The sequence below is a fragment of the Haliotis rufescens genome, unplaced genomic scaffold (assembly GCF_023055435.1).
Source record: "Haliotis rufescens isolate VD_foot unplaced genomic scaffold, xgHalRufe1.0.p SCAF_11, whole genome shotgun sequence".
Lineage (NCBI taxonomy): Eukaryota > Metazoa > Mollusca > Gastropoda > Lepetellida > Haliotidae > Haliotis > Haliotis rufescens.
Genome location: NW_025963791.1, coordinates 40,490,907 through 40,513,621, shown reverse-complemented (window position 1 = coordinate 40,513,621; position 22,715 = coordinate 40,490,907). Strand labels below are relative to the sequence as shown.

General features: G+C 40.1%; 1 protein-coding gene across 2 annotated transcripts in view; it reads right to left on the bottom strand.

Moving 5' to 3' along the window:
* Window positions 1-4,238: 4,238 nt before the first annotated feature.
* LOC124142332 (caspase-3-like) overlaps window positions 4,239-22,715 on the bottom strand; it is a 150,573-nt gene continuing 132,096 nt past the window's right edge. For both annotated transcript variants that reach the window (XM_046510749.2, XM_046510748.2), the window contains exons 4-6: window positions 14,547-14,722; window positions 6,965-7,118; window positions 4,239-5,493 (exon numbers count right to left, since the gene is read on the bottom strand). In XM_046510749.2, coding sequence (XP_046366705.2) covers window positions 5,246-5,493; window positions 6,965-7,118; window positions 14,547-14,722 — 578 coding nt within the window. In that variant the 3' untranslated portion in view covers window positions 4,239-5,245. The remainder of the gene's footprint in view (window positions 5,494-6,964; window positions 7,119-14,546; window positions 14,723-22,715) is intronic.

Genomic DNA, 22,715 nt, shown 5'->3' with positions numbered 1-22,715 from the left:
TATATGAAATATTCATTGCCCTTATAAAAGTGGGAGTGGAGATATATGAAATAGTCATTGCCCTTATCAGGATAGTGGGAGTGAAGATATATGAAATAGTCATTGCCTTATCATATTAGTGGGAGTGTAGATATATGAAATAGTCATTGGCCTTATCATGATAGTGGGAGTGAAGATATATGAAATAGTCATTGGCCTTATCATGATAGTGGGAGTGTAGATATATGATATAGTCATTGCCCTTATCAGGATAGTGGGAGTGTAGATATATGAAATAGTCATTGGCCTTATCATGATAGTGGGAGTGAAGATATATGAAATATTCATTGGCCTTATCATGATAGTGGGAGTGTAGATATATGAAATAGTCCTTGCCCTTATCAGGATAGTGGGAGTGTAGATATATGAAATAGTCATTGGCCTTATCATGATAGTGGGAGTGAAGATATATGAAATATTCATTGGCCTTATCATGATAGTGGGAGTGTAGATATATGAAATATTCCTTTTGATTCTGCTATTACTCCTGCACAGAGCGTCAGTGGTTTCACCATATACTCAATAGGAAACATTTGGCAACGCAGGTGAGGAGAGAGTGGGTTTAATACAGTATTTCAGTCATATCACAGCATGTCTCCTTCATGTGAGAGTTAAGCCTGAAGTGATGCAGGTCACCACTTTGGTGCTGACAAACCTAGAAACTAGGGCTGGGACGAGTCCAAATTTACTACCCGGGTACCCACCACACTATTACCCGACCCTACCCGGGTACCCACTATAGACTTGGGTGTAAAATGTCTGACTGGGAGTTGTTTGGCCGTATCCCTGGTAAAATGTATTGAGATACACGTATAAAACGATCTGGTCATGCGTACACTGAAGTTGACCGAAGGTTTATCTTTATTCAAACCTATAAAGGTCAGAAGGAAAGGGTGCATAGTCAGAAAGAAATGCGAACTTTAGTGACTTGTAGTGTAACCATAGAGTTGTAGATATTTTTGTCATAAAACAATATATCGGGTGACTAACCACGGGTCCGGGTCATAAAACAATATATCGGGTGACTAACCATGGGTCCGGGTCATAAAACAATATATCGGGTGACTAACCACGGGTCCGGGTCATAAAACAATATATTGGGTGACTAACCACGGTTCCGGGTCATAAAACAATATATCGGGTGACTAACCACGGGTCCGGGTGCCCATGTCCTACTCAGTACCCACCCGACCCGAGTACCAGAGTTACCCAACCCAATCCTACTTAGAAACACAATCTGGGATTCAAACCCACTACCACAGGTTTCAACAAGGTGGCTGTGTTTTATGGTCACTGCATCATATCAGCTGATGGACAAACAACGTCCCAAATGAATTCAGACACTTAAACAATGTGTCAGACGCCCAAATCATACTAATTCCTCATCAATACACTATCTTCCTCCATGACGATACATATGACACTGACATTGATCCTTAAACTTACAATAAAACATGGCCCGATATGGCCATCTTAACATGTGGGGCAACTTGGACCATATATAGATGGATATAAACAATAGCAAAGTGATGAAAGTGATAATCAATCTGTTTCATGAGATAATATATTATTCAAAACTGCAAGAAAACACTATTTCATTTCTGAAAAGTGAGTACTAAAATCCATAATACAGAAGACCAGACAAAAAAGTGTTTTTTTTTAAATGGTTAAAGTATGGGTATAGTATAACTGGTCTTTCTTTATTATATATTTGCCCAAGTCAGACACCCAATATATTTTTGTCCACTGAATTGAACCGTGGGCCAAAGGGCCCAAAAGTGCAACTTTGTTCTGGGGTGTTAACAAGAGTTACCTCCCTTCTCCTTTACCATCATGTATTTTGTGTGACAGACCTGGGAACTATTGTGTCCAGAACAGTTTGGTCATGTTTTGTGCCTCAATAGTCCTCTTGGTTGTAGTGAACAAATGGTTAGGTGACATTTCCAACAATACCATAGAATCCAAGTCATGAATCTCTTGACAAACAAATTGAAGAAAAACAATGATCTGGTCATGAATATCACAAGAAGAGATGCATCCATTTAATAATAATTTGTTCACTTTTCATCCATCATGTACATGTTTCTCCCCAAGCTCCCACCATGGGAATAGTGTTTGTGTGTTTGAGGGTCGGTGCTGCACATTTACTGGAGTGGGGAACAGCTGGAGATTGTGCTGCATGGCTTTTACTGAAAAACATCCTCTGCATGAACATCACTTTTTCTCTGATCATTCCAAGCTATATATACATATACACACTACTCAAAAGAAGTGAAAGAATACCCAATTGTTTCATGACTATAGTTAATCTGACATGACAGAATGACTATAGTCATATGAAAAATTGGGTGCTCTTTAACTTCTTTTGAGTAGTATAGGTGAATGTCTTAAATATCAAAAAGTAAATTAAGACGCTACTTTACCATGACCTTTAATCCTCAGGGATGTGAAATCTCTGCAGAAACGCGGAAAATCGCGTTTTTTAAAACAGTAGTCCTCGGAAAAAATCATCTTCCGCGTAATTTTTTTTAAAAAAACACTCCGAAAAATATGATCTAAAACCGGACAATTGCCACGGATTGTCCTGTTTTCGATCAGAGCTTTCACCAGCATAGGTTTTCGGACATCATACGTTTTCTGTCACGAATACTTGCACTATAACGTGGGGTGTGGCGTCACACAGAAATTGTAAATACTCAGAGTCAGCTGATGGCTTGTTTTTAAGATAAAGTTGTCTTTTAGCCTGTAAGTGAATGAGATGTTTTACAGTTGTTCATGTGATAAGCGAGAAAACTATGAATGTTTCTTCAGCATCCAAAACCCCATGTCATGGGGATATATGTTGTATTAATGTCTTATGTTTGCAATGGAGTTTTGTTTTCTTCACCAAAAGGTAAGTAAGTACAAGGTAAGTTTTTTTCAATATGCTTCAACATGGGGAAAGGGTCAGACATTGCACGCTTGTGACAGTTGTCCTTGTGTCTGGGGGATGGGGGTTGAAGTTTATGGCAGTATTGCTCCCAGACCTGGCGGGTAGCCAGGTGCGCGAAAGCTATGCCCAATTTTTTAAAAGTACTGATTTAACTTCGAAATTTTACTGCATCTGCCATCTTGTTTATTTGACTTATTGACTTTAGCCATTGACTTATTACATTTCTTGGTGTAAATGTTGTCCAAACTGCACGAAATTGCTTAAAATGCAAACAAATGTTTTAAAAATTTCTGGGGGGGCATGCCCCCAAACCCCCTAGACTTTTCCTCTTTTTTCGGGAAAACCTGCTCACATCCCTGAATCCTAAATGTGACATTTTTCAAACAACTTGTTCTGCATCCAACCTTCCCCAAAGATAAAGTAACCAATTAAATATACCTACAGATAATAATAATAATAATAATAATAATAATAATAATAATAGGTTATATATTTTGCACATATTTCCAAACCACTCAGCATGCTCAGGGGTATATGCTCAAATCACAAGTAATTCTTAAGTTGATCAGTAGCTGCTGGAGTTACACACCATCGTCCACACTAGGGAAATACGGTGCCGGATGCAGTGTTATCACTGTATAATCAACCTTAATATCCCTATGTGAAAGGCATGCTGTAGATAAGGCTGATTTACCAGTGCACAGCGATACCAACCTCTATGATGAGATACACGATATGTTCCCCTCTGTACTTAGTTTAGCATATATATTGGTATATTATATATATTACCTTGTATCATGACCATTTATCAAAATGGAAATTTTGATACAAAGACAGGGTTTGCAGATTTTTGTTATATCAAAATTATGCAATATTTCCAAAAATAGTGTATCTAGATACATAATGTATTCTGCTGACAGTGAGATTTTGTGCTGCAGGTGCTCCTCAACCCAAACACATTTACTGTTTCACTGATAGCCAACATCAGAGAAAGAAAGGCTTACAAACTGAAAGACATCACAATTTCTCCATTGAGTCCCTTCTAACCCTGCCTCAAGAATATCGGTAGCGAGGGAGTTACGCTTAACACCCCTTTGAACAGTATTCCACTTCGACAACTCAAAAGAAGTTGAGGACCACATGATTCTTTCATATTCCTATAATTAATTTTGTCATGCCATGACAGATTAACTATAGAAATATGAGTGAGTGAGTTAAGATTTAACGTCACATCGGCAGTATTTCAGCCATATCGTGACAATATAGAAATATGAAAGAATCAAGTGGTCCTTTACTTCTTTTGAGTAGTATATAGTGTCAGCTTGATAGTGAAGAGGTGATGCAGGTCTTCAACGTTTAATACTTTGGTGAAACCAACGAGTAGGGTATGGTCCATAAGTAAACCATGATCGTAAGTTTCACCAAAGAAAGGCAACTCTATACAGAAAACAGTGGCGCTGTGGATGACCTGGCCACCCATGTCCCCATGTCTGAAGTTGATGCAAATCAAACATAATCCCTATCATCCTTCAGCTAAAACCCACAAGGCTTGTAATTATTCTTTGGCATTGATCACCCAGATACCCAGATGTACTTCATGTGACCTCTGGTGACCTTGACCTCCAACGGAAGTCAGCCACAATCAGACCCGTCCCCACATACCATCGATGCCCGGTGATGTAACAATCCAATCAGAAAATATCATGTTGCATCACAACTTGCTTGGTCACTATCTTTATTTGATGCCTAATTGATAAAGACCTCAAATGTCAACTTGTCATATGCCAGACACATTACTAGGTGCATATTTCTATTTATACTACTTAACAGAAGAACAACACCTGAATTGTTTGTGTGTCTGTCATTATTCTGTCATGACCATGGCAGATTAACTGTAGTCATGTGAAAAAATCAGGTGTTGTTTAACTTCTTTTGAGTAGTATATATAAGTGCTTTAAGTTTAACCTCTCTGAACATGTAGTGAGCATGTGGTACACCAAACAAAGTGATCGTGGTGGTGTTTTACATAGAGCTAATACCTATTACCAATAAATCAATCATGTGGTATTACAGTGTTAAAATCATTCTTTGCTGTTGAATTAATAAAATTCAACATGAATATAAAACAATCAGCTCTTCAAAAATTGATTTGTTTAAAATAAGTCATCTGTAACTCTTGCAGCCAGATAAGGCTAATACAGGGTCACCATTTCCATGGCAACATTGTGCTGAATATTCAACTGTAAAAGCAGAGCACCATCAATGGAGATGTCTTCATCTGATGTCCTGTTTCTTGTGTCGAAAAAAAACGTATCGAGTCAGCATGGAAACAACACAGGGCATTTGTTTCATCTTGTCCGTAAATTCACGGTCCGTGCAGGACGCAAACTCGTACGCAACAATCCTGTTGACATGTGTGAGCATGTGGAGTAGCTCCATCTTCAGGCCATAGTTCTCCAGCACGATGCACAGGGCCTGTATGAACCACGAGCCGTCCTGGTTGTTCCTCCACGAATAGTACCCTGAAACATTCGGAGAGGGGACTTTTTATAAGTCTAACACAAATAAAATATATTGGCATTATTAAGTACAAACATTGACTCCTTAATTTCTTTTTTTTTTTGTCTATACAAATATTTTGTAAATGTGGGTTCAAATGAAACTAACAACTTTTGTTTCTGTGAAATAATTACAGTAATACAAAAAATTAAGAAAAAACCTTGCAGTACAAAGAAACATTACACATTCTATTATACATTGGCTTGTTTTCTCTTTCACCCTACCAACCAGAATTAAGAATAACCTGTGCTCATCATAAATAAGAAAAAGGCATTAAAATGGTAAGGCCTTTTTTCCCAAATTTTTTATTTATTTATTTTTAATCTGACAATCAAGTGTATAAAAAACAGATTTTTTTTATCTCAGCTTGGGAGTAACTGATTATCAAGCACACCACTGGGCTACTGGTTCATTATTTAAAGCTATCATGTGTGGCTAGATGAACACTGTGTATCCCTGGAGTTATTTCCAACACCTTTCATCTCTAAATGCAATAATTAATTCAGATATCTCATTCTTTGCTATAGCAATGTGGGCCAGCCCAAATGTAAAATTAAAGCATTTGAAATCATGACATGCACGGGTGGCCCAGTCATTTCAGGCGTCGCAATTTGCTGTGCAGAGTTGCATCCCTTGGGCTTGCCAGATACATACGATTGTGGTTTCAAATAGAAGTTCGCCCTGATTATGTTTGATCAGCACCTTACCGATGCTCGTGGGTCTCACCAAAGTCCTAAACATCAGCTCGGGCTTTAAATTCCGCTCACATGAAAGTGACACTGTTCAAAGCAGTGTTAAACCCAACTCACTTTCTCATACCAAAGATGTGAAGAGATGGTATTTGTTGTTACCCAGCCTGACGCGCAGCATTAAGGTACTAAAACAAGGACTGACCGTCTTAGAGTCTGCATTGTAAAACTGCGGCATGGTGTTTGCCTGTCTCACGGAAGGCCAGGGTTCAGTACCCGACTCACACACTCACAGTCCCTTCTGACCAAGGCAAGACCAAATCAAAGGGAAGATAAACTGATCAAAAACAATGCCACCATAGCAATAAAGCCTATTAAACCAAACCTGCTTCCAAACACCTTGCACAAGTGCAGACACAGCCTTGTGGGAAAGGGGATGCACTTAACATACAAACTGCTAGCACATAATTTTAGGAAACAATTTGCATTTGTTAGCCAAAAATTAGTCAATTAACCGTTACATTTGTTCAAAACATGTATCCAACATGTCTCCAAATGATTTAGTTTTTCGTCAACATGATTAGTATGGTTCAAAGTAGGGGGTGGAAGAAGCACCCAGCTCTCGATCTGCTTGCTACTTATAGTCAATCCTTGTAATCTCGCACTAAGTTATCTGAAAAAGTGCATGTTGGGAAGTTAAACTTTTCATCTTCCAATGGCTCCATCTATCTCCAACATTTTGTACCTGGTACTGTTGAATATGCGAACAAGAAGTCAGCTTCAATGGGAATCTTGCGTATGCTGACACTGTTCGCGGCATCCATTTCATCCTCGTCTTTAGATGACAGGCTTGAGTCGGACACGTCCACTCCATAATCCATCTTCGTACCTCGGCAAGCCTGGAGGAGACAACATTCTATACCCTTGTGCCAAACTGGTTTTAATCATGTAAAAAATGGAATATGTCATCTTTCTTCTGTACAAAGACATATCGTGTGTGTTATGAATACCGTTAGCATGGTTAGTCTTGTATCTACAGGACCTAATTAGAGCTTTTGATGTTCCAAAAGGAAAAAAAACAATATATGTTTGGTTTAAAAGTTTGCCAATGTATCAATCAATTTGAAAAACAAGTTTGATTTTTTAATTTTTTTATATAAAAGTAAAAGTATTTGTGAAGCAATATATTTCCAAACATCATGCTTTTTTTACTTTTCTGTTTACTTTTAGAGAAACAACATTTTAGGTTATTGAAAGACAATAAATAATTAACAGTGAGTAAGTATGGTTTTACACCACTTTTAGCAATATTCCAGTAATTTGATGACAGGGGACACCAGTAATGAGCTTCACACATTGTACCCTTCTTGAGGAATTGAATCCCGGTGTTCAGCGTGACGAGTGAACACTTTAACCCCTCATCTGCCCCACCACCCTTCACACATTTACATCTACTGGACACTGTATTCTCATCAGTTTCTGCAAGAAATCCAAGAAAGTGACTTTTGTCTTTTGTTTTCCACAATAGTTTTCACATATTGTAAAACAGCTCCACAGTCCTAATAAATGTAACAGTAAAAGTAATGATGTTTCCAGCCTACAGTAGCTCTCAGTAGTTGTACAAAGATCACCCTAAGTTCAGTCTTTTGTTTGGAATTTGTTATCAAAATAAAACAGATGGACATATTTTTCAGTCAATTTGTAAAATAACTGAATATTCCGGCGTTTAATATATTTACTAAGTGAAAATTTTGCACATTTTGACTTTAAAGATATAAACATGATAAAATAAGCAATGCTCAGGAGAAATATTTACTTTGTGTTGCAAGTCAAAATAGTGTCAATAAAAAATCGTACAATTACCAAGCAAGTGACTTATCAAAACTTCGTCACCAATGCCACCCACAAAGATACCTACATTTCCTTATTATTTCCAAAACTGTATTTCATTTTGTTGAACAATGTGACCATATGCCCTTATACTTAAATAAAAGTGACAAATGCGCTTACAAATTGCGCAGCACAGGTCGCGAACTAGTCTAGGTTTCTGCTATATCATCCGGGTACTCACGGAAAAAACAATAACAAAGGCAACAACCAGTCCCAGGGAATTGCTTTAGATCAGTGCCCCTTTAATTGATTTACCCAGAAAAAATGGCAATTTTGCATTTTAATTGTCCTTGGAAAATAAAAACATTCACCAGAAGTAAAATGTTCACTCCCCATTGTATTGTGACGGACTTCACAGTGTTGGCTTGTATTGACATCAATGATTAGTCAACCAGCAGAGAGAGTAAGGCAATCGTGTGCACTTAGTGCCAAATCTTGGTCATTGATGAACTCTGTTAAACCCAATTGATTTGGTTCAAAAAGGACAAATTAGTGATTAGGAAATTATTGGTAAATCTATCATGAAATTACGTCCAGCAGCTGATGTCTCCCAAAAAGCTGAGACAAGTCAAGGTCATCTGGTCGGAAAGTAACATGAGAGTTCTTCTGAGAGTGTGACATGGTGTGGGGTGGGTTGGCATGGTGTGGGGTGGGGTGGCATGATGTTGGGTGGGTCGGCATGGTGTGGGGTGTGGTGGCATGGTGTGGGGTGTGGTGGCATGGTGTGGGGTGGGTTGGCATGGTGTGGGGTGTGGTGGCATGGTGTGGGGTGGGTTGGCATGGTGTGGGGTGTGGTGGCATGGTGTGGGGTGTGGTGACATGGTGTGGGGTGGGTTGGCATGGTGTGGGGTGTGGTGACATGGTGTGGGGTGTGGTGGCATGGTGTGGGGTGGGTCAGCATGGTGTGGGGTGTGGTGGCACGGTGTGGGGTGGGTTGGCATGGTGGGGGGGGGTGGTGGCATGGTGTGGGATGGGTCAGCATGGTGTGGGGTGGGTTGGCATGGTGTGGGGTGGGGTGGCATGGTGTGGGGTGGGGTGGCATGGTGTGGGGTAGCTTTGGGCATGTGACATTTGACAGAAACTTTTTCTTTATTCAAACATATGAGAGTCAGAAGGAATGTGAACATTAGTGACTTGTAGTGTAGCCATGAAGTTCTAGACTGACTGCGTGACTGTATGGGTATATGTATGTCATATGTTTGCATGTGCATGTATGCATGCGTGACTGTATGGGTATATGTATGTCACGTGCTTGCGTGTGCATGTATGTGTGACGGTATGGGTATATGTATGTCACGTGCTTGCGTGTGCATGTATGCGTGACTGTATGGGTATACGTATGTCATGTGCTTGTTTGTGCATGCATGCATACTTGTGACTGTATGGGTATATGTATGTCATGTGCTTGCGTGTGCATGCATGCATACTTGTGACTGTATGGGTATACGTATGTCATGTGCTTGCGTGTGCATGCATGCATGCATGACTGTATGGGTATACGTATGTCATGTGCTTGCGTGTGCATGCATACATGCGTGACTGTATGGGTATACGTATGTCATGTGCTTGCGTGTGCATGCATGCGTGACTGTATGGGTATATGTATGTCATGTGCTTGCGTGTGCATGTATGCGTGACTGTATGGGTATACGTATGTCATGTGCTTGTTTGTGCATGCATGCATACTTGTGACTGTATGGGTATATGTATGTCATGTGCTTGCGTGTGCATGCTTGCATGCGTGACTGTATGGGTATACGTATGTCATGTGCTTGCGTGTGCATGCATGCATGCATGCGTGACTGTATGGGTATATGTATGTCATGTGCTTGCGTGTGCATGCATGCATGACTGTATGGGTATACGTATGTCATGTGCTTGCGTGTGCATGCTTGTGTGACTGTATGGGTATATGTATGTCATGTGCTTGCGTGTGCATGCATGCGTGACTGTATGGGTATACGTATGTCATGTGCTTGTGTGTGCATGTATGCGTGACTGTATGGGTATACGTATGTCATGTGCTTGCGTGTGCATGCATGCATGACTGTATGGGTATACGTATGTCATGTGCTTGCGTGTGCATGCTTGTGTGACTGTATGGGTATATGTATGTCATGTGCTTGCGTGTGCATGCATGCGTGACTGTATGGGTATACGTATGTCATGTGCTTGCGTGTGCATGTATGCGTGACTGTATGGGTATACGTATGTCATGTGCTTGCGTGTGCATGCATGCATACTTGTGACTGTGTGTTAGAGTGTTGGATGCTTGCACTGTATGGGAAAGTACTTGAACACCATGTGTGTCAGCATGTATTTAGTGGTATCTGTCTGAAATGATTACATTGTTAACCTGTGTATGCTGTCATGTTTTTTTGCATCTGTCTCTCCTAACCTGGTGGGTGGCATGTGTACAACTTGTTTGCTCTTGGATTATGTACTGACAAATGGTGAGACATTAATTAACTATTTTGTGCTTGTACTTCTAGTGCTTCCATCCCCTGATGAATTAGTTTTGTACAACATTTCCAGGTGTTTATGACCGAAACCAGACACAAGCTATCAGCAAATCAATCATCTAAGACGTGCCGAATCTTTTCATGTGAATACAATATGTCAAAACTAACATCCATCATCTGAGACCATTGCAAGATTCAGTTACCTGATGGCCCCACACCAACTTCTTGTCTTATTTTACAGAAAATCTACAGTAAATTTTGATTAAAGTCTTGGATGACCAGTGTTTAACTGAAAAATTGTGTTATTGTTTTGGATATTTAGTTCACTTCAGTTAACTATTGTCATAGCAAACAAGGGACCGCTAATTTTAAGTAGTTATAACCATAGTTCGTTATAAGCATATGTACAACATACACGTATATACAGAAAATGGACGGGGCCAAGAAACAGTTCGTTATACCCCGGTATCCATCAGTTCATTATAAGCGTGGTCTTTATAAACGTAGTTTACTGTATTAGGTAAAGAAATTACCTTCTTAATAATATTATTAATTTATTTTATGACTTTATTTCTTTTTGAGGGTACCTTAATGATATTATTCATAGTTGCTGATCTTGTTGGTGTGTGACTTTCTCAGTCCGTCGCCTATCAACATGATCAACACTGTGTTGTTCCTATCGTTGTTTGCCCATACCCAATATGCCTCGTGCTGAGCATGTGAATACTGTGGCTGTTCTAAATCCAGATATCTAATTAACACTTCCCAGACCATGAGACTAGGGCTTTGTTTTCATTTGGTATTGGTTTACTAGAGCAAAGTCAATTGTACAAACAATCATTTAGAGTAATGAGGTTATCAACACACCTCCACAAGACATGACATAACCAATGAACCAAGTCACTGAGGACCACCTCCCTGGTCCAGTGGAGACAGCACCTGCCCAGAGAGTGAGGTCGGGGTTCCATCCCTGGTTGTTTCAAACCAAATGACGTTAAAAGATGGTACTTGTTGTTACCCTGCCTGGCGCTCGGAGTTAAGGGGATAAAACAGGACTGGTCAGCTTGAGGTCACCTCTCACCTCACCAAGGCACCGAGAGATTTTGTGTCTAACAGTGCTTTTAACAGTTTTTCATCTATATAATGACAGTCATTGTTTTAACATGCCAAACAGCCTAAAGATGCAAATCCCGAATGAGACTCAACCCAGAAAAATATGAGAATCTGTACTTTACTAAGAAAGTGTTATCCCAAATATAACATTTGTTATGTTAAACCTAAAGATACAGTTGATGAATGCTCTAGTAAGACTTCAGAAACAATATTGACTTACAAAAACATTATGCCCAACATTACATAAATAAAGTCTTTGATAGGCATTTAGAAGTTGGGAGAACATGAATACATGACACTTTTTTATAGATAGCAACTTCTTTTATTCTTTATACAACATTTCAAAGCTACGTCTTGAAACGTCATATGTAGAATAAAAGAAGTTGATATCCATAACAAAGTGTCATGTATTCATGACGTAAATACATGAAACATTTATTGATAATAATTTTTTTATCATTTTCATTGTTTGTAATGACATTTCAAGGAAAAAAAGTGTGCACTATACTCAACAAAATATGGTTCTTCTTGCCCATTCATTGGGTGAATCATTATAAGCTACCTTTTTAATGATACAATACATTGGGAATCTAAATCTAAAAGGTTTCAAACTGACATATTCTATTCAGTCAGTTGTGGATTATTTCTGATAGTCACCAAAAATTCAAACCACAACAATGGGACACAATTCTGCGTAGCAAGTTGCAGTGATACACACACGTTCCCCCTTTCTCAAACTGACAATATTTAACACTTGCAAAGTCGTGAATAGATTCCAAGGTCAAATTCCGAATATGCTTGTTGCAAGTTGATGACCCTGCTTGAAGTATTAGCCTGAATATAGCTGGTAATTGTATTAAGATGCTGCAAACAGCACACGTCCACAGTTGCGGTAATGGATGGCCAACATTCAGACACACACGGGACTTCATTATGCAGACCCACGTACAGAAGATAACTTTTGTGGCCCAGAACAGTGGGACATCGAAGACAAAGTGTCTGGTGTGCAGACAATTGGCATGACCAAAGGGAGACATATCTTACGTGTTATTCAGTATTTCATACAAGTGATAGGGCTATTAATACCAGAATGTGCCATACAACCGAGAAATATGCTGAGCAAGTTTTCACCTGGGTCACTTCATGAATATGGAGACTGAGGAAGAATTATATTCTCTGTATAATGTCTGTCAAAAAAACAGGTTTGCTTAAGGAAACATGTCAGACATGGTTACTATCTTTGAGTTGTTATCGTCAGTGCTAAAGAGTGAGTGAGTGAGTGAGTGAGTGAGTATGGTTTTACGCCGCTTTTAGCAATATTCCAGCAATATCACGGCGGGGGACACCAGAAATGGGCTTCACACATTGTACCCATGTCGGGAATCGAACCCGGGTCTTCGGCATGACGAGCGAACGCTTTAACCACTAGGCTACCCGACCGCCCCCACTGCTAAAGAGTAGAATGTGTATCATGGAACCACAAGCCATTGTCCATAGCTTTGATGTGTATTATTCCAGGGCTCTCCAACCAAATGTTTAACACATCAAATAAGTCCAAATCAATTTTATTTTTGTGTTCTACAAATGAATTAGGTCAATACATAATGATTGCGACAGGTTTGAAATTTATTCAACAAAAATAATCAATGTAAAATTAATAACATGAGAATTCTGGTAATTGTTTTTAAAATTTTACTTGTGTGCGTGTGTGTGTGCATGTGTTTGTTAGTATGCATATTACAGGTCACTGGACATTATAAATACATGGAAATATACCACAGTGCTGTTATGAGTTACCTAGTCCTATCCTTGTCTTTTCACTAAATATGAACCAGAAACAGATGTAAGTAGGCAGGAACCAGAATTGTTTATTCATAAGTTTCACGTACCAACATGCACCTGGTCTGTAAAGTTGATTGATCAAGGTGACAAGTTGAATAATCTCACAAATCTACTTGGGGAGACATTAGCATCCTGAAGTCTGCACAGCCAAGACAAATGGTGTTTAAGGCAGCATCTCCTCATCCACCAAAGTGAAGGATATACAGTCTGCTGCACAATGTGGCTGCGCAAGCAGTTTAGTTTACACAGTCTGTCATACACTGACAAAGTCCTCACAATATTACCTCCGGGAGAAAGACAGGAAGCCATCAGTGGATGCCGTTTATTGGTTTTGTTTTATTGAAAGGCGCTTACTTCATGTGGGACCATACACAAGCATGCTCGGCAAACACACCACAGAGCAAAGACCATTTGCATTCACTGATGAGACTTGTGTTAAGTAGGCTCAGGCCAATTTTTTTCTTGTTTTATTGACGAGTCTGCCTTTATTTGCAAAAATATAATTATGATAATAAAATGCCATCTATGGTTGAAAATATGCTTGACACCTCCACTTACTCATTTTCTTAAGACTTTTTGTGAGAAAATTAAATTATTTTATCAACTTATTTGCCATAAACTATTAAATCATATAAGGAAAGAGGTTGTATTTTTTCGTAGGGTTGGGTAGCTATCTCTGTGGTAACACAGACCCTTATGACCATATATCCAAATACCCATTATGATCATGTGGGGCACCTGTTTTCTTAGCAGCCTCTTAATATCTTAAGTAAGAACTGGGCTTCTCAATGAAGCGGAGCACTTGAGTCTACCAAATCTATATATCGACCTCAGCAAAAAGATTAAGATTTCTTCTCTGACTGGGTGCCTGTCCCCCTTGACCTAATATGGTATTACCAACTTGCAGGAAGTAGTTTAGGTTTATCCACATCGATGAGTGGGGGGGGCATGGCATCCTCTAGATCCACCTATCCTAAAACGGGCCAATGGGATCTCTTGACCTGATATGATAATACCAACCTGCAGAAAGAAAAGCTTGGGTTTTCCAACAAGAGATGGGCACCTGTCTCCCTTGAACGGCATAACTAGGAGCTCAAGGGAAATGTAACCGTCAGTGGCGTACACTCGGCCTTCCAGTCCATGACTCAATATGGCGCACCCAAAACAGTCTGCGTTCGAGTGATCATAGGCTGCAGCTGAAAACAGAATCAGTCCGATGGTTAAGCAAGAATGAAATCATGTACTGGATAGAGCAAGGACTCAGGGCAAGTGTTATTGACCTTTCACTTGCCCACAAACAAAATTCACTTGCAAATTGATTATCCTAAACTTTCCTTGGCCCCATGAGGTACAAAGTCATCAACTGGGGTCTATGTAGTCTTGCTGTTGCTTGAGGGACGTTAAAAGCTCATATCATGTACATAACTGAAAGGGGCATGCAATTATATGGTCACATAAAAATACGTAAATTGTAAGTGAGGGGCGAACAACCAATCTTTTTTGCAGTTTTTCCATAAACTGAACAAATTTAGGCTACATCTAACAACAGACTACTGTTTTCTGATCAGCTGAAAAAGAACTGGTGGGTCTTATTTACAACCTATGACAATGTCACTGATTTCTTACTGTTGTCTCCATTTTCCCGTTAAATAAGGAGTCTGTCAACATACAAAATGTATATATTTATAAGAATTGACTTCAATATGTTTTTGCATTTATGGAGTTATATTGAAGTCAGTTCTAAAATGAATGTTCTGAATGAAGCACTCAATCTCTCCAAAACCATGGATTTGTTCTCTCTATTTGTTTATCCCACCCACCCACCCTGTTGTCCTTAATTACTGGTTGTTCAAGCTTCGCAGTTGTCAATTTGGTGGAACGATACTGGAGCATTATGTTTGTACATAATGATGTCATCATGAATAAAATGTTGAGGATGGGCAGGGTGCTGGTGGACTGCATTACAAGTTACATTTGGCGTTTTTGAATACATCCCAAATTATAAATTATATATGTTAGGGTTGCCCGCTTTACAGCAGGAACCTATTTATCAATTCTGCTTTACAGCAGATGGCTTAGTGTCCGCTTTTCAGGGGTTGGTCAGCTTGGCAACAATAGTTGCCCTCGCTCATTATTTGGCAATGGTACTTGCCTGGCATAGCAACATGGGTTGCTTGGCAACAGTAGTTGCAGGGCAGCAGATGCTGTATTGGTAAGCAACATGGGTTGCTTGGCAACGATAGTTGCAGGGCAGCAGAGGCTGCATTGGTAAGCAACATTGGTTGCTTGGCAATGGTAGTTGCAGGGCAGCAGATGCTGCATTGGTAAGCAACATGGGTTGCTTGGCAACGGTAGTTGCAGGGCAGCAGATGCTGCATTGGTAAGCAACAGCGGGTGCTGCATTAGGGTTCCCTTAACAGGCGTTAAGCTCATTTTCTGCAGTCCACCGGTACCTCCACATCTGCGACCATTTCATCCAAATAAATTCTCTTGTCTTAATTTCAAGTTCCATTATCATGCACTGAATATGGGCAAGTATGAATGAACTTGTCCAACCTGTAAATACTACAGAACACTGACAGAGGGTACTCAGACATCTTCCTGAGGCAAAGGAGTTAACTGACTATAAAAGCCCAATTTCCACCCTTGATGAACTAGGCAGGAATTTCGTGGCTTGATCATAGTGCCACCAGTGGCTATTACGAGTTATGTACCTTCTATTGTATGTACCCTCCTATTGACCAATCAGATTCAATCTCTCATGTCACTTGCATTTCCTTCAAACAAAATGGCGGCGCCCAGTCAAGACAATCTAATCAATAATAAAGATCTATATTGTAACATTACGTTCCATACCCTGTGAAGTGAATCAAATCACTTGAGCACCTTTATTAAAAACATGAAAAAATTGCAAAATATCTGTCGACGCCCAGTTGGTGGTACACATGCTTTGCAAATCCTGCAGTCAACTGAAATCAGCAAGTTGAAATCCATGTCATTCGTTATGCAATTTTGATTGGACTATGCATAGACTTGTTAGTCCAAACAAAATGTAACTCCCGAATTCCAGCCTTGTTGCGCAAAGGTGGACACTGGACTTTTACAGTCAGTTATCTCCCTTGCCTCGGAAGATGAGGGTGACTGAGTTGGGTTTAACACCGCTTTTAACAGTATTCCAGTTATATCGCGGCGTGTCAGCTTAATGTGGGAGGAAAGCCCGAAGTGATGCAGGTCTCAGACGTTTACCACTTCGGTGAAACCCACGAGCACGGGTATGGTGCTGACAAACCTAAAAACATAATCGGGGCGAACCGGGATTCGAACCCACAATCATAGGTTTCTGGCATGCCCAAGGGATGCAACTCTGCACAGCGAATCGCGGCGCCTTAGACGACTAGGCCATAAGTGCCCCCTGGAAGATGAGGGTAACGGTAATATCCGAAACCCTGCATTCCAGTAGAAATATATCAGCCTTGTGGGTCTTGGTGGTGTAACAACAGGGCAGATGGGAATCCAGATGTGTAGCTGACAGCACACTAAAGTACTCACGGAAATGAAAAAAACCTGTTTTTTCGATCTCAGATTTTAAATAAATGCAGTTAATATACAAAATATAAAAATATTCAAACAACTCAATTAGTACTAATTGGGCCTTGGCACAAATACAGCGTAGCAAAGGTTTTTATGTCTTTTTACATGTAAAAGTGTGTAAAAATATGAACAAAACAGACTATTGTGAAACTGAGCATAACTAGGTGTTAGTAGATCAAGGTGAATGTCCATGACATATGACACCTTGACGACAGGTGAAAACAGGTGCTTGAAACCCACGTGCATGTGATTTGTCAGTGGTTAGTGACTTGTGAGTGGCATTGTGGGATTGTGAATCATCGTCAAAATATCAGAACGTAAAAGTAACATATTCCCTTCTCATTATTATTATGTACATAAACATAGCTGTTATTTTTATTGTTGTTTTGATAACTTTTTTTCCAAGCTAATTTGCATATGTTCACAAACAAGTGTTGACTGCTGTGATGCTGAATACTCTTACCCCTGCTAAATCATTTTCTTTGTGTGTCAATCTGAATTTCTGTTTCATTAGAACTATCATTTATTTGAAATAGTAGTTCAAAGTTTGCTATGATTGAATAGCCAAAGACATAAACCAAAAGTATAAACATTACTACATTTGGGGTTAGACGGCAAATTTCAAGATTCTTGTCACTGGTGGTAGTGATGTTACCTAGTGTGGAACGAAAGTGGGAAGGAGCTTGACTAGCAGGCTGTGATGGGTGGAAGCAATGAACACATGTACCCAATTTCATCAATGATATGCCACACAATCATCTATAAGTTAATCGCACCCAAGACACTACCTTTTCTCTTCCATGTCTACCACCTATGTCAGAACAATGACAACATGAGTTATCTCCCCTGGCAAGGTACTCGAGCACATCACAGAGGACTCAAGCTATCATGGGCTTCCCCAAAGAGGATAGCGTCCAGGCCCTGCATCAGTGCTGGCTCTCCTCCCACATCATCAGCTGACATGCTGTGATATAACTACAGAAACCCTACCTGTGCTCGAGAACCTGTTGGAGGCTCAATAATGCAGTGTTAAATAAGAGTCAAGCAATTATTCACTCATCTTCACAAGGTCATTGTCATATTTCCAAGAATCGGACATTATCAAATCTGAATTTCGCAGTATCGACCGACACCATTGATACATTGTTGCAATAGGTCAGTGACTTATTAGCAATCTGCAATATTGACAACTGTCTTATGACTGGCCTGTCAAACTAGCAGAAGATTCATCTGGTATTCCTCATAAAGTGCATTTGTTGGGTACTATCTTCCATACAATTTGTTTGTTTGTTGTTTAACGTCGCACTCAGCAATATTCCAGCTATATGACGGTGGTCTGTAAATAATCGAGTGATCGGACAATCCAGTGATTGACATCATGAGCACTGATCCACGCATTTGAGATACGATGACATGCATGAACTAAGTCAGCGAGCCTGACCACCCGATCCCGTTAGTCGCCTTTTATGGCAAGCATAGGTTGCTGAAGACCTATTCTAACCCATATGTGGCTATGATAAACATGATAAAATCAGGAGTAGTATTTGTGCTTCGATTTGAACACAAAATGGGGAAGGTGAGTAGCTGAGTTCAACTGAGAGAGAGTTTCACCCCGAAGGACTGTAGCATATGAAAGATCTTTGTCCAGAGGTCTTGAAATTGCCACTTGGAACAGAGGGTTTATCCATGGATCACCGATTCCTGACTCGGTTGTGCTTCCCCACCAACTCCAGTGAACAGGCTGGGCACATGGGCATTCCAAGGAATAAGACCACCAGTGAGTGAGTGAGTGAGTGAGTGAGTGAGTGAGTGAGTGAGTGAGTGAGTGAGTGAGTGAGTGAGTGAGTGAGTGAGTGAGTGAGTGAGTGAGTGAGTGAGTGAGTGAGTGAGTGAGTGAGTGAGTGAGTGAGTGAGTGAGTGAGTGAGTGAGTGAGTGAGTGAGTGAGTGAGTGAGTGAGTGAGTGAGTGAGTGAGTGAGTGAGTGAGTGAGTGAGTGAGTGAGTGAGTGAGTGAGTGAGTGAGTGAGTGAGTGAGTGAGTGAGTGAGTGAGTGAGTGAGTGAGTGAGTGAGTGAGTGAGTGAGTGAGTGAGTGAGTGAGTGAGTGAGTGAGTGAGTGAGTGAGTGAGTGAGTGAGTGAGTGAGTGAGTGAGTGAGTGAGTGAGTGAGTGAGTGAGTGAGTGAGTGAGTGAGTGAGTGAGTGAGTGAGTGAGTGAGTGAGTGAGTGAGTGAGTGAGTGAGTGAGTGAGTGAGTGAGTGAGTGAGTGAGTGAGTGAGTGAGTGAGTGAGTGAGTGAGTGAGTGAGTGAGTGAGTGAGTGAGTGAGTGAGTGAGTGAGTGAGTGAGTGAGTGAGTGAGTGAGTGAGTGAGTGAGTGAGTGAGTTTAACGCTGCTTTGAACAGTGAGTTTAACGCTGCTTTGAACAGTATTTCTGTGTGTCAGCTTGATTTGGGAGGAAGGCCCAAAGTGATACAGGTCTCAAACAAAAAAATGTAATACCATGTTGATAAAACCCACGGGCACGGGTATTGTGCTGACAAACCTAAAAATAGAATTTTGGCCAACCAGGATTCAAATACACAATTACAGGTTACTGCGCGCCTAAAGGACGACACTCTGCACAGGGATTGCTGCAGGGTAGACTGGGCCACCCCTGCCCCCTACAAGAACAAATAACCAACATTTATATATGACTGAGGTGATATTATTATTCAATATGTACTCTGATAGAACAGTCATAATTCACCATGACAAATGCTGTTCTTTAGCATAACAGACCAATTAAGATAATTTCACTGACAAATTCAAAAGGAAATAGGTTCTGTCAGAATGCAGATTCACCCTTCCTGTGGTTAAACAAGTGCCTATGACATGCAACAAGAACAAAAAGAAACTTTTAACATAAATTTTTCAGTCTGAATGACATCAGTTTTTATAGGACAATTTTGCAATCTGGTTCTGAATCAAAATGAACAAAACAATTCAAGAGAAAGAGGTAGTTAATTCAAGATTGAAATAGGAACAAGCCATTGTTTTTCTAGATTATTTCGACATTTTGTGATAGATTGCAACTGAATGCCAAGACACCCAAGCAGAAGATATAATGTCCATTCATTATGTTTCAAGAGCAAATGAAAGAAAGCAAGTGAGATTACGTCTCTGATACTTTATTCCCTAAATTTATTTAATGAAATAGAATAATCACATTTGACAGTCGTAAGTCATTAAATATCAAGGTACCATATTTCCTCCATAAGATGCTGAACCTCCAATACACACCAGGTCCCTAATTGATGCGGGTCAGACACTCTGTCCAATAAACAGAAGACAGGCATCCAATACACACCAGGTCTCTAATTGATGCGGGTCAGACACTCTGTCCAATAAACAGAAGACAGGCATCTGTTAGACACCAGGTCTCTAATACTGGGACATGCTGGCAATTAATAATGGCCGTTTCCTGCAAATGTAAACTTTGTACGACTGTAGAATATGGGATTCGGTACGGTAGTGAGTTGCCACTGTGCCAGCATTCAACAGAATTTAAGCGGGGCCTTTAATACATGCCGGCCTTTAATAGACACCAGGTCAACGGTTTGTGCAAAATTAATAGATGCCCGGGCATCCAATAGAGGAAATATAGTAACATTATTTCCATTCTACCATGAGTGAATAACAGAGGTCACTCCATCAATTTTAGCAATAACCCATCCCATCAATATCAAGGCGAGTCTCACGGAGAACATACACAGTATCAACGTCAGGAACAGCACGGAGGTTGGATTGTGACAAGCAAGTTTGAGCCGCCTGACGATACCCTGACAAAATGTTTGACATGGGTGACTCAGTCGTCCAAGGCACCTCAATTAGCTCTACAGATTAGCCTCCCCTGATCCAGTGAATTGTGAACCCAGGTTCACCTTATGTTTTTGAGTTTGTTTGCTCGTGGGTTTCATCAAAGTCGTAAACGTCTGGAACCAGCATCCCTTTAGCCTGTCTTCCCCCATACTGTGATAATACTGTTCAAAGCAAAATTCATTCACTTGACCAACGGAACTGTTTGGTTGGTTGGTTGGTTGGTTGGTTCGTTGTTTAACGCCGCACTCAGCAATATTCCTGCTATATGACAGCGGTCTGTAAATAATCGAGTCTGGAGCAGACAATCCAGTGATTAATATCATGAGCATCGATCCACGCAATATGGGATAGATGACATGCATCAACCAAGTCAGCAGGCCTGACCACGCAATCACCTTTTAGTCGCATAGTCGCCTTTTACAGCAAGCATGGGTTGCTGACGACCTATTCTAACCCGGATCTTCACGGGTCGATCTGTTTGGTGGTATCACTTACAAATATATGGAATATATGTGATTACTCGACATCAATATAGCACATATAAATAAATAAAAAAATAAAAAAATAAATAAATAAATAAATAAATAATATAATGACAAAAAAAGGCAAAAAAGTGAGTAGGCTGACTAATACCCATGACTTCCACTTATTGAAATCAAGCATTGCACTGCACCTCGCCTATTAGTATAAAAAGTGTTCCTTAAATTTAAAAAGAATCCATGTAGTAGTTCTAGACTTATAGGCCATACGAATGATGAAGTAATAAAAAAAGTTCCAAGTTCAAAACATGTAAAAAATTCATATTTTCTCAAAAGATCAACATATCTAAAGCACACTTTGCACTGTACATCTTCTACTAGTATGGAAATTGTTCTCTAAATGTGAAAAGAATCCATGCAGTAGTTTTTAAGTTATAGGTCACACACAAAAATGCCCTTGGAAGGACGGACAGATGGACGGATGGAATTCCTTGGTTTGTAGAACTATAGGTCAGGGTATAATAAATCAGGCTCCTAAAAAGAAAAGAAGCAAACTGTGTAGTGTTTAGTTCTGAAGTCGACATCACAATGTCTTACAGAGGTTTTTCTAGCTATATCACAGTGTCATGTCAATAATCCAGTCTTGACAAGGCAAACCTGTGGTGGACATTTAGAACAACGTCCATACTGTAAGTGTAACTGACCAATCATATACGCAATAAACCAAGACACACAGCCTGACCTCTCAAACCAATGTAGCCCCTGCATCTTACAAAAAGCAAATACAGGCCTGATAACCCAGGTACCCTTTATGTAGCAATGGCTGCAGTAATTCTGACATCCCATTATCATTGCGATTAAGTAAATGTGATCCTCCCCTAATTTCAGCCGTTCTACCTTTGTAGCTTCATATATGGTGTCAGCAGCTAGTCTTCATCAACGCAGTCAGCTGATAGGTACCCCCACAATGGCATCAGGCCTCATCACCATCAGCCAGCACTAAAGAGACTACTGGTAGCATCAGAATCGCCAAGCATCACTGCTTTGATGGTTTCAGATAACATGCTGTGATGAGCTTGCATTCACTAATTCGTACATGGAGTTTTAATGGTCATAAAGGGCTAAACACTCATATCATACCATATACCAAATGAAAGATACCACATTCATAATTATACACCCAGGGTACATAAAATGTTTTCAAAGGGAGTGAATCAGTGATTGTTACTTAATGCTGCACACATCAAAATTCAAGCTAAATCACA